General features: G+C 31.9%; 1 protein-coding gene across 1 annotated transcript; it reads right to left on the bottom strand.

Moving 5' to 3' along the window:
- Positions 1 to 5,221: 5,221 nt before the first annotated feature.
- On the bottom strand, positions 5,222 to 9,283 carry LOC114163903 (TORTIFOLIA1-like protein 3). The gene is made up of 5 exons (XM_028048286.1): positions 8,304 to 9,283; positions 7,889 to 7,997; positions 7,225 to 7,778; positions 6,597 to 7,011; positions 5,222 to 5,710 (listed from the first exon to the last, which is right to left on the bottom strand). The coding sequence occupies exons 1-4, from the start codon at positions 9,093 to 9,095 to the stop codon at positions 6,604 to 6,606; spliced, it is 1,863 nt and encodes a 620-aa protein (XP_027904087.1). The 5' UTR covers positions 9,096 to 9,283; the 3' UTR covers positions 5,222 to 5,710; positions 6,597 to 6,603.
- Positions 9,284 to 14,046: the final 4,763 nt, after the last annotated feature.

Below are 14,046 nucleotides of genomic sequence, written 5' to 3' on the forward strand. Positions count from 1 at the left end.
ACCACAGGCAGTTCAAAAAGGAAATTAAGCTAAGAATCATCCCATCCAAACATACAAGGATCCTAATTACTTGAAATTTAAGTGAAGGTTAGCTTCCCTTACCTCTTTTGCTAAGATTTGAGCTTGGTGGAGTTTTGAAATGGGTACCAAGGAGGCAGAGGTCTCAAATTAACCTAGGAGTTCATCATCAAGTCATAGAGAAAAGGGAAACTCATAATTAGACCCAGAATTCAAAGACAACCAGATGGACTCTAGCTGGAATTGAACTACAACGGAAAGTGGAACCTACCGAGGAGGAAGGGAGTTGAGGGATGAAGCACCAGAGGGTTCCGTTGAGTCTGATCTTCCAGAATCTGGTCACAGAATGCAAGGAATTGGTTAGGGAATTGATCAAATAAGAGAACCAGAACAGGAGAACTTGAGAGCAGAGATGGAGGGTGGAAGTTGTTGTGTTACTGGAGGTTTACAGTGAGAGAGAAAAAGATGGTTTAATTAAGGGGGTTTTACAACATGTATTAAAAAATTATTTTAGGAGATTCTCCCTTTTATGAGGACAATAAGAGATAAGGATGACAATAAATGAAATAAATGCCAATTTGATAAAACTAATTTACTTATATAAATGGATATAAATCTTAATATATATATATATATATATATATATATATATATATATATAAATATTTTGTAAGGTTAAGTTAGGTCAAAAGTTTACTTCTTAAAATTATATTAGATTCGTGAGTTAAAGTTTATTTTAGTAAAAATAAAATATATATGCGTCGATATGAGGATGATGGTTGAAAGTTTCACATCGATTAGAAATAAAACCAATATATAGTATATAAATGGATGCAAATCTTACTTTACATGTTGATCGATTTTGTAAAGTTGAATTAGATTTAAAGTTCAATTTTTAACATGACAAACTAACTGTTAAGATATTATTGAATATTTTTTATTAAAAAACAAAAAGAAATGATATTTTAAAAAACTATGTGCTAATTATATTTTTCTCTCTTCATTACTATATAACAATGAAAAAAATTATAATTATATAATTTTCAAAAAATAAATTACTAAAAAATACTTTAGTAATTCAAAATAAAAATATACAAAAGTGTCATGTTGACCGAAAAAAAAAATTTATTTTAATGTGAATGAAATTGAATTTGAATCAACTAACTCGTAGGTTAAATAAGTGAAAATTGGATTGATATAAATTGTTAGATAATCCACCAACAACAATTATTCGTAATATTTTTCATCACTATTTTCATTATCATTATGATTGTTTTGTATTTTTATTAACTATATAAATTGACACTTTGAACTCTTTTAATACTAAAATATTATTCATGTTTTTAAATTATTTATATACTTAATTTATTTATTTAACAAATTATGTTCATAATGACAAATGAGTTACTTCACCAAACTCGTCAATTCATATCAGGCCGTTTTATAATATTTTTATTTAATTAAAAAATAAATCGAACTAAATTTACTTATTTTAACTTATGATAATTTAAGGTCTGAAAGCCGGATTATTTTAACACATAGTATATATAAGAAAAAAAAATAGAAGACAGAATATATATATATATATATATATATATATTCTTACTTATATTCAATAAATCTAAATATTATCTATCAACATCAAAATAATCTCCTTGATTAAAGAGTTTATTTGTCATCTATTCTTATTGATACCTAATTATTTGTTTAATTTCTGATAGCATGATTGGTTGATTATCCTTGTCCATTTTGAACTAAAATTTAAGGTTTTCTGGGTTTATTTTTTATGATGATTGTGATGTGACATGGGCCTGATTGGTGAGAAATGAGAATCATGCATGTTGATGTTAATGGATGATTCACATTGATTTAGAGGGTATCTTCTCTGAAGCTTCATTAGCCACACTCAATAAATATTTTTTATTAATTGTAATGAAATCATATAGTAACTTAGGATCAGAGGTGTTAATTTGGCCCATAGTTTATGGTCAGTCCTAATCCACTCTTCATTAAATGTTCTTTTAAGGTGCTCAAATAAGGGGGTCAAACAAAAGTCTGAGTCTTCAAAGTCACATCTCCAATGGGTTAGGGTCAAGGTTAAGGTGGATTAGGCCCCTTAAAAAATACTACATTAAACTAGAGTCAAAAATTAAGTCAAGCGACTCGGACGAATCCTAAGACCTAGATAGACCCGATGACCAAGACAGACCCGACGAGCCCGAGGACCCAGACAGGCCTGACCACCTGGACGGGTCATACGACCCGGAAGGGGCCAACGAGTCAAATGGCCTAACGACCCCAACGAGCCCGAAGACCCGGATAGGCCATACGACCATGATCAGCTCGACGAGCAAGACGAGCTCGACGACTAGGGCGTACCCAAAGACCTGGACGGACATAACGACTCAGACGGGTCCGATGACACGAACAAGCCACACGACCTGAACGGGTCAGACTAGCCAGACAATCTGGATCGATCACCTAGACGGGCCGACGAACCGTACGGGCCTGATGACCTAGAGGGGCCAATGACCTAAATCGTCCTTGTGGTTTGATCGTTCTAGATTGTTTGGGTCGTTATACCCAAATGGGTCATCGAGCCCATCTGTGTCATCAGGCATGCCTGGGTCGTCATGCCCATCTAGGTGGTCAAGCCCATACGGATGGTTTGACACATCTAGATTGTCCGGGTAGTCTAACGCGTCAGGGTCGTCGGGCCTATCAAGCCTTTCCTAGTTTTTGGACCTGTCCGGGTCGTTTGACTCATTTGGGTGATCGAGCCCTTCTCAGTCGTCGAACTCGTATAGGTCGTCGGGACCGTTGGCGTCATCGGGCCCGTTGGAGTCGTTGAGCCCGTCTGGTCGTCAGGTTTGTTCGGGTCGTCGGGGTCATCGGACATGTCTGGGTTATCGAGTTCGTTCAGATCGTTGGGCACGTCTAGGATGTTAGGCCCGCTCGGCCAATCCGGGTCATCGGGCACATCTAGGTCGTCGAAAAGTTTAATAATATATTTTAAAAAATAATATCATTGTTATGTTTAAAAAGAAAGCTCATGGGTTGACCCTGATCCACAGGGTTTTTATGGGTATTTTTGACCCTGTGGACATTTTTTATGGCTTTTTTTTTTCAATGTGGGTTTTTTTGTCCTAACCCACACAATTCAGGACCAAGCCCTGTTGACTAGACCAAATTGACACCTCTACCTAGGACACTCTCTTCTATCTTTAAAAAAGGTGATAAATCTCAAAGCTAAAGTCCTTTCTTAATGACAAAGAAAAGGACATATAGTGCAAATATGATTTCTTAAAGTATATACATTTCTTAGTTAAAAATGTTTATTTTATGATACTAAAACCTTTTTAAATTATTGGCTAACTTTTGTGCTAATCTAACGTGGTTGTTTTAATTTATTCAATGATCTTAAATTTGATATCACGCAATTAAATTAAATATTTATATTAAGATTCAATATATTTGGTTTGATAATGATTATTTTCGTGAAAATTATGTCAATCTAAGATAAACATTTTTTTATATAAATCTATTTATTGTTTAAGACAACCTTTTGAAATTTAGAAACTTTATTTTGATAATACAAATCGCTGAAGTAAGAGACACTTTCTATTCCAATTATTTTAAGTGATTATTTTTATTAAAGTTAAATTATTTTGTATTAACGTTGTAGATCAAAAACCCATCAGTGAGGAGCACGAGGAAGCACAAAAGTTAAAATATTTCAGGAGTTGAAAAAACAATCTTTTTTCATTTAAATATTTTGAATCATCCAATCCAAGTACTCATCTTATATTCTTAAAAAAATTATTTTTAAGGACGTTATTGCCTCTGCATTCAATTTATTTTTTGGGTCACCTAGTTCATTTTAAAATAGGATTTAGGGAATGTAAAATATACAAGGCAGTTTCTTCATGCATCCCCATAAATTCTTGTATTCCAAATTATACCATTCAATATATAACTTTTATGATAATATATATACAATCCAAAATACAAATTTTTATACTTCAGAATGCAATTTGAAATTATATTTTAAATTTTACAATTCAGAATATATTTACAGTACAAATTTTATATTTCAAATTGTTTGTGACAAGATATAAAAATTTGTGTGGGTCCAGATTGAAATTATAGAGGTGCAGAAAGAAATGGCAATTGTACAGTTACGAAAATCCATTATCATGAAATTAAAGCTCCTAATGAACATGGATCTACTATCCATACACGAATGAATTCCTGATGGAAAAATAGAAAGTCATTTGAATAAGCTTATAATTTATAAAATTAAGAAAAAAAAATCGCATTTCAACGATTTTAATAGAAAAAAAGAAGCATTTAAACATAACTGATAAAAATTAAGAAAATATTTTCCTAACTAAAGTTATACTCACATCTTTATTGAGCTTTAAAATATACATTCTTATGCTCCTGTCATTGAATGAATGTTAATCTGTGGCATATTTTTAATAAATGAATTTTCTCTTCCTTATGTTTTCAATCAAGTAATATTCACATGTCTTATTTTATTTATTTTTGTAATTTTTCGCTTGTAATTTTTATATTTTAAAACTTCAATTTTTTATTTATATTGTAATCAAAATAATGTTTTGAAATAAAATAAGAGAAATGAGTGCCATTTTATTAATATATATATAAAGAATATAAATATATATATATATATATATATATATATATATATATATATATATATATATATTAAAAGCATAATAGAGATAGATATTTATTCAAAAACTTAAAAGAATTTTAAATATTAACGCACTTTACAACCAAAGAGAGATTAATGTTAATTTCACAATGAGATGGGATATATGAGTGTCATTAAGGTAAACCTCTAGTCAAGGTGAGTGCAACTTCCAAAACATAGAAATTAAAGGTGTGTGTGTCCAACTTGTAACTTCTCGTTTATATTATTTTCACCTTTAAAATAATTTTTTCATAATAAATTTTGGTACTACTTCACTTTAGAAATCACGATTTACTCTATTTTAGAAAATGATTCAAGATTTAATAATAACTAAAATGTCCCAAATGGGTGAAAATATAACTCACCTTACATTAGATCAGCACGATCACCTTTCTGACAGACTTGAATATAATGCAAAGTTTGTTAAAAAAAAACACCTTTAATACGAAAAAAAAAAGAAAAGAAAATTATTGTACTCCTCGATTACTCAAATCTTTATAAATTTAATTAACATTGAAAAAACTTCTTAACATCATATCCCCAAACAATAAGTTACACATTTATAAAAGCTTTTGGAAAAATGAAGTCGTAAATTAACCGAACTACTTAGTAACTAATTTATTTAAGAAAACGGTGTAGTTATGAAGCTTAAGTTGCTTACCTACAAAAGCAAAAAGTGAAGTCAATTCTGTTTACATTCTCCCCCATCGGTTTTACATGTTCAGGTTGAAGTTTATAATTGTAGTTTTTGCATCTTTAACCCATTTGATGTGTGATTTATTATTGTCTTTTCAATCGTATTTGGAAACACAAAGTAGCCTGTGACATTGTTCCTCCTATGTACGTATTCACTCTCCACTGAAAATAGTAATACTCACTCCAATCAGTGTGGCATTCCAAATGAAATTTCGAACGTATGATAGCCACCTTCTCCTTCCAAGAACGTATGGTATTTTCCGTATACGATATTTCCTGGCATACAAATATACATACTCATTACATCATTGACATACTTTTCTAGAGCAGGGATTCTTCCACCAGCCAGAAAGATGGTTAAATAATAATTATAAGTGAAATATAAATCTTAACGACCAATTATATGAAGATAAATTAGACATAAATTCTGTTCCTAATATTGAATAATTTGAAGCATCACATTCATGAGAAGGAAAGAGAATCCCTTATATGAGATCCATATACATATCCCATGAAATACTTTTCTTAATTACTAAGCATGTGACTATAGGAGACATGAATTATGATGCTTTCCAATACCAAGCCATAGAGATTGTCTAGCATATGGAGGTATATATTGCTACACGAAGTATGCAAACCTACTTTTTAAATAGATTCTTCTCTCGAAAGGAAAAAAATCCCACTTTGAGTTTTTGTTAATCTGAGGTTTAGTGATGAAGCCCCCACCATCATATACTCCTAAATCTGTAGCTTGTTTACTTAGTTTCAGCATTCCTGCCATTTATGGCGAGTGACAAGTAGTTACTGGTGTGCCACTTGACATGGAGAATCAAGAAGATGTATATTGGCTATTCCTCTAAATTTGGCATGTCATTTCTAAAGAAAGTAACTAAAGAAAGTAACTAGACCTTCACAAGATGTTCAGACCCAAGGATGGCGGGAGGATGATTGTACATTGAGGAAATTGAAAGTTCATCTTGTAATCTTATTTTAATAGTAAATTTGACTTTTCATTCATGGACCTAAGTGTGTTGGACCAAACTGTGATGGCTTAATAAAATTTATGCAAAAGCATATGAGGAAGGGATCTAGCATTTCCTAACACTCACGCATAAGGTCATTGTCAATGGTGACTACAAACTAATGAATTTAGAAAGCTAACCTGCTTTTCAAGCTAGCTGTGATCTTGCAGAGCCCGAAATTTCCCTTGAATTAATTTTAATCTCGGCCAGAGGATTTGTGATGAAGCTTCCATCACCACGGACCCTAAACCTGTGGCTTGCCGTACTAGATTCGGTGTTCCTGTTAGCTCTGTAATGATTGGAAGCTAGTAATGGAGTGCTACCAGTTCTAGAGAACCGGTTGGATGAATACCTGATCTGTGTTTTCTTCCAGAATTTGGAGCTTAAAAATTCGGCACCGGGTAGCAGACAGCATGTATTCTTGGGAGCATCAGATTTAGTCATCCTTCCACTAGTTACAGCCAAATCATAAGATATATCATCCAATGCCAACTCGAGGCCATGCACACGAGTCTCTAAAGAACGCATTCCATTTTCAGAGCTCCCTATGAATTTCTGTAAATATATGGTGGATATTGTCAGACATGCTCGTCCTTCAACACATGCTACATACACATATATATTCAAAAGAAAGGAGAACTTTTGAACACGGTATGGATAATAACTAGTAAGCATTTCTTTCTCCAGTAAAATTGCAAACTGCAGTTGACCTGAACAGATCTAAAAACTTCCCCAGTGGGAAAGTGCTTTTAAGCATACGGAACAAACCTGTAGAAGATCAAACAGACTTGACTGCTGCTTCTCAATTTGAACTAACTGGGCACGAATCAACGATAATTCCTCACTCTCTTTCTCATTCCTAGGAACATCCTTTGGTACATTACAGACAGGACCTGAGTCTTGATTCTCTTCTGAACAAGGAACCACGCGAGATCCAGCTTTCGACCCACCAAATTTATGCATCTTGTCATCAGAATTTTTCTCAAATAGAGACCGTTTTGTGTCTGACTTGAAAAATCTGCTTTTATCCTTCTTGCTGCTTTCCAATACATTTTCATCCCTCGGCTGACATTCACCACGATCAGGAACATTTGACACAGCAATTCTAACATCCCAATGGTCATGGTTCAGTTTCTGCAAAACACCCGAATTCATCCGGTCACCACTTAAGGCACTCAACTTTTTAGCATTTCTGGCAAGAGATCTATCCGGTGGAGTTGATTTGCTAATTGGGCTTGATTTCTTCCTCAATTTACTCATAACAGAACCCGGACTACATGAATTTTGAGAGACAGGAGGATAGCGCCCATCACTTGCATTCTCTGAATCAAAAGACAGCAACAAAATCAGAAACGCACGACAAAAACAATAATGGCCGTGAAAATCAACAAAAAAATGTTTTAGATCAAATGACCTACATCACCCACAATACCTTTTAAAGAAGACTGGGAGTGAGGAGGTGGAGAAAACTCATCGGAAACATCAGGAATCTGCTTCCACGCCTCCAACATCTGATTCACAACTTCCCGAACCAACTTTACCTGCACACAAACAACACAAGAACTAAATTTACTTTCAAACAACATTCCAGAACTCACATCATGACATGATCAGAAAAACCGCGTGTGCTCACGATTTCAGCAACCGCAACACAAACACAACTTCACAGATGACAATCTGATCAAACCGAATAAGATCAATAGGATCACTGATTAAACTGGAACAATGTCGGGCTAGCTTATGCACATGCTTGGCGCTAAACACAGCTTCAATTTAAACCTCCTTTCAAATTACCATAAATAGACAAAGAACAAAAGAGGAAAAAAAATGTAAATCTTCAAAAGAACCTTATCAAATCGCCGATCCTCGAGCACTCTGAAACATTCACCCTTGAACTCTGACAAGAGGTCCCTCTCCGCGACGGCGAGTCTCCTCAACGCCTCCGCCGCGCCCTTCCTCGTGGCCCAGTCCACGCTGCCGAGCGCCTCCACAAGGCAGGGAACCAAATTCCTCAACGCGCCGCGACTCGACGCCCCGCCGGCCTCCGCGACACTTCCGACGAGCGCCAGCAGCGCGGGCTTGGCCCTGAACACCTTACTCTTGAGGAGCTTCTCAAACCTCGGGAGCAGCCTGGCAAGCCTGGCGGGGTCTGGATCCGGAGCCCCGTCGATGGCGGAGGCGAGACAGAGCGCGGCGGCGGCCTGCGAGTTGGGGTCCTGCTCTGTGAAGAGCGCCTCCGCCAGCGGCTTGAGGAAGGAGGAGAACGGCTGCCGAGTGACACGCGCCGACAGCGCGCCGACAGAGTCCGCGCAGGCGGCGCGCACGGAGGAGTCAGGGTCGCGGAGGCGGCGCACGAGGTTGGCTAGGATTCTGGAGAGAAAGGGCGAGAGCGCGTCGCCGTGCGCGTGGGAGAGCGTGGCAACGATGTGCACGCATTGTTTGCGGACAGGGGTTTTGTCGGAGGCGTCGGTGGAGTGAATGCAGGAGAGGAACACGGGAACAGAGTGCGGGTCTAGGCTACGAGCGATGGACTCGAGTTCGGTGGCTCCTGCAGCCTGTGTGTCGCGGTCCGAGAGCTTCGTCAAGCACGTGAGGACCCTCTGCTTTGTGTTCTGCGTTTGCTTTGTGGCGTGAGCCATTGTTGAATCTTGTGTTCAAGTTGTGGCCGGAATTGGATGAGGAACGGCGGCGATTATTCGGTTTCCGGCCACATTGCCGGAGCGCCGGTGACGGTTGGTTTCGCGGTATGGACGCACATTCAATGCGACCACGCCTTCTTGGCTTTTTAACTGTCACGGGAACACGGGGAAATGATAATGCGGGGAATTGGAACGGCGTTTCTTCACTGTTTCCGCCGCTAAAGCGACCGTTAAAGTATTACGGAAGAATAAATAAATGTTAAAATATAAAAATAACAGTAATTTTAAGATATTCAACGTGACTTTAATTAACTTTTGACTTTAACAGGTAAAATTATGGAAGATGTTGAATGAAGATGAGTTTCACTGAAGTTTGTAAATGATGGTACATGTTTCTTAGCAGCTAACACTGACGACGGTTGAGAAAAATCAAACTCTTTAAATTTGAAATAAAAACTTAAGTATTCACCGTTACGTTACCATATTTTCTAAAAGGAACTTAAATGAAGTGTTGAGTTTCATTTGTCGAAAGAAACATAATTAAGTGAAACTGGGCGTATTTAGTTTATTTATAATTTATTATTTTTATTTTTAACTTAGTCAGTATAGCAATTAGTAATTGTTTTAATACTAGATAACTATCTGATGATATGAAAAATTGTACTTAACGTACGATATGTTAAGCTAAAATATTTACACTATTAGTTTTTATAATTTTGTAAAAGAAATTAATAAATCATTGATAATTTAAAAAAAATCAAAAACTCAATTTAAGTTCTGGAGAAGATTCAATCTACACATTATCACCAATTAATATATTAATATATAAATAACAAAGATAAATAAAATCTTCCTCATCATTTTTTATTGACAAGTTGTTTTACATACTAAAAAAGAAGTTGAAGATTAATACCACTTAATGTCAATTTTTTGTTAAATTTGAATCTGATTTCTTTTAATAATTAAGTTTAACTTTCACACTCCTTCTAATTTTAAAATGTATACTCATATTCCTTATACTTTTTTAATAAAATGGCATAATTCAACTATTTTTTAAATAAATACTTATCTTCTTTATGTTTGAAGGATTCTTTTTATATTTTGAATAAAATAACCCCTACTTTCTTTATTTTATTTTAAAATATTACATTAGATAAAGTTTAAATAAAAACTTTAAAAATTTAAAATAAATATTAAAATGTCAAAATTTATAAATATTATAAACAAAAATTTTGAATGATTTATTATTATATATTAAAATTCATAAAAAATTACATTTTTACTAAATTATAAATTGTTTTCGAAAAAATATAAACTATCGCATTTTTAGGAATATTATTTTATGTTAGACAAAAAATTAACACCCTTTGATTTTGATCTTGAGTGTCTACTTAGATGATACTTACTTTTATATGTGTCTGTTTGGTTCCCGATTTTAAACACGTGTTAATTAGGTTACAACTTTTAAAATAATATTTCAATTAGATCATTTAAAAAAATTAATGACGTGTCATGTGTCAATATGTGATTTTTTTCACTTTTTTATTATATATTAATTTTTAATTTTTTTTTTTTGAAAAAACTACCACGTGTTAGGTTTTTGGTGTGATATATGGCACTGTCAGTGTCACGTGACAAGGTACTGTCATGTATCACTGTCACTACCAAGTGTCATTGTCTTGATTTCAATTTAATCTCCACATGTCTTTTTGTTTCAGTTTAGTCCCTACATATGTTTTTTTTATTCAATTTAGTCTCAATTTTTTTTTTCAAAATAAAACAATATTGTCTCTCTCTTACATTTGAGACCAAATTTATTATTTATATACATGTTATACTCATATTTCTATATTGAAAATAACGTTATAACATATTATATTTTTCTTAATTGTTAACCTATGTTTTGTTATTTATGACTTTTACTCCCTTTTCGAAATTTTAAGTCAATTTAGTCCCGGATTGAAACGCATTTAAAATGTTAAATAAATTTAACAAAATTTGGTTAAAAGGAATAAATTCACATTATTCTAAACTAAATTGGATCGAAGTTTTGAAGAGGGACTTATTCCAATTTTCTCTGAAAGTTAAGGGACCAAATATTAGTACTTAATTTTATAATTCATTTTTAATAATAAATATCAATATAACATTTATATAAATAACAAATTTCGTCTCAAATTTAAGAGAGAGATAACATTTCTCTATTATAAAAAAATAATTGGGACTAAATTGAATCAAATAGACATATATGAGGACTAAATTGAATCAAAAAGACATATATGGGAATAAATTGAAATAAAGAGAATGACACTTGGTAGTGACACTAACACATGACAATACCTTGTCACGTGGCACTGATAGTGCCACATGTCACACCCAGGACCTGACAAGTGGTAATTTTTTTTGAAAAAAAAAAAAAAACACAGATTGACAGGTGACACGCTGTTAACGCCATTATTTTTTTAAAGGACTTAATTAAAACATTTTTTTTTCAAAAGTTTGGACGTAATTGACATGTTTTTAAAAGTAGGGATCAAACTGACACATCCGGATGAAAGTGGGTACTAGCAAACTAATTAAGCCTAAAACATAAAACATTTTATAAGTATCATGTCTCATTGGATACAAGTGTCTTGTTTGGCTGAATAGACGCAAATGTTATAGTAAGACAGATAGACATAAGTCTTATGATTGAATAGATGAAAGTGTCTCATTTGATTAGTTTTTATTTAGACAAAAAAATAAGTATATTTTGTCTTATGGACAATAAATCTTGAGAGATTATGAATCAAAGACTTGTAAATGTTTATTTTTTGTGTTTAGAAAATGTTTATCTCTTCGTTTCTTTCAAGAGGATCTCACTTTAAAGTATCTACATCAAAATCTCTTTAAAAGTGTATTTAAAGTTGATCCACACAAATAACCTTTCTAAAATGATGGAATGATAGTCCCATGGATAGCATTTAATGTGTCTACATATTTAAGTGTGATTAGACAATAAATGAAGATGATGAAAGACTTACAAACTCACAATGGCTCTAAAAGAATTTGTAAAAAATATTTTCTTCTCAACCTTGTGCAAAGAAGATCTTTATGAAGAAAAAAGGTTGATCAAATTCTTATAATAAATATGAGTACATAATCTTATAAAATTAAACAATGTTTAGTTTTTATTTATTAGAAAGAATATTGTTTGTGTTCATAACTATCTTAAATAATATCTTTGTATTTGTCTTAGGAAATTTATCTCTTTTAGTGAGTAAAACTTCATGATCGTTAGATCACATCCTTTGTTTGACAAATTGTTTAGCTAAGAATGGTTATGTCTAAGAATACTCATGTATAGTCAGAAGTAATTGTATTAAAATAATACTTTATTTTAACTAGGAATGGTTGCATTCTAAAGCGTAATTGATCTTACTTGTTGTTGTGTTCTAAATAATATTTTGTGGTTAGGTTCCAATAATACTTGATATTTAGGTAATAGCGACTTATTTAACATAATGTTTAGCTATGAGTGATTAGGTTTATGAATACTTTTGCTTAGTTAGAAGTGACACAATGTCAAAAGAATACTTAATTTTGTTGAAAGGATTAAAAAATTAATAGATGACAATAAATTAGTGACTCACTTAACAAATTTTAAAAATAATTACATTTTAAAGTGTAATTGGTCTTAACTAAGTACAATTGTGTTCTAATCAACATTTTGTGGTTAAGTTCAAATAATATTTTATAATCCAATAATACTTATTTGATTTAAATAATATTTTATATTTAATTAAAAACAGCTTAAATAATGACCGTTTTGTATGTCTAGCATAAGTTCCTATAAAACTTTGTTTGTATCGATTAAAAATTGGGAGTAATTTGAGTTATTAGACAAATCAATATATATAAAAAAAATCTTGTATAAAATCTTTAACGATTTTTATTTTTTTTATATTGTATTTTATTAAACTACAACTAATCTAAGAAGATTTTTGCAAAATAATTTTTGAAAAGTATTTTTCATTTTTTTTCTTACTTGATTTTTTTTCACATTAAAATAAAAAAATTATAAAATATATAATTAAATTTATTAACTTATTATTATTCTCTCATACAATTTTACTATAATTTTAAATATAAATGAATAAATTTTATGAGAGGTGTCTATTTTAAAATTAGAGTTTGATGTATTTTTTTAATCTAACACCAAGTTTCTTCTAATTCTCTATGTGAGAAATTTATCCTCGCTGGTAACTAAGACAATCACTAAAATTATTCAATATTCAAATAGTATACAACTTTACCTAGGCCTATACTATTTTTATCCCAGTTTGAATACATTTTAAGATTTCTATTTATAACAATGTTTACAATCAAATTGATTTAAAAAAAAAGGTCTTTTTATTTGATTTTTGTAGGTCTACTAATGATTTAATTGAAATTTTGAATTAAAATTAAGAAGAGAACAAAACCAAAAAACACTTATTATAAATAAAACATTTTAATTAATAACTCGAAATCACACAGGAATATTCTAACTTAAAATTATTTTGTAATTTAATTACAATATATCTATATTTACTAAAACAAGATAATAATTTTGTATTGTAATTTTAGTTATCTATGTAATATGTTTATAAATATAAGAAAAAAAATGTTAACATAGCAATCATTATATAAAGCAGTGAAAATATATGAGCGTACGAGTGCATGTATTAACTTTTTTAATTTTATAAATAAATATAAATAATTTTATAAATTTTATAAAAAATAATTTTTATTTATTTTGTACATAATTTTTTTAAGTTAGAAAGATATCATGAAAACTACACAACTATGTAAAAACCTACTACTAAAAACACCGGACATAAATATACTTGAAAATTAAATTTAAATAACAGAAGATATGAAAACACATCAATAATTATTCTAGAAAGAGAAAAACCAAGAATTAATACAT

This window comes from Vigna unguiculata, chromosome 9, assembly GCF_004118075.2.
Source record: "Vigna unguiculata cultivar IT97K-499-35 chromosome 9, ASM411807v1, whole genome shotgun sequence".
In the NCBI taxonomy this organism is placed as follows: Eukaryota; Viridiplantae; Streptophyta; class Magnoliopsida; order Fabales; family Fabaceae; genus Vigna; species Vigna unguiculata.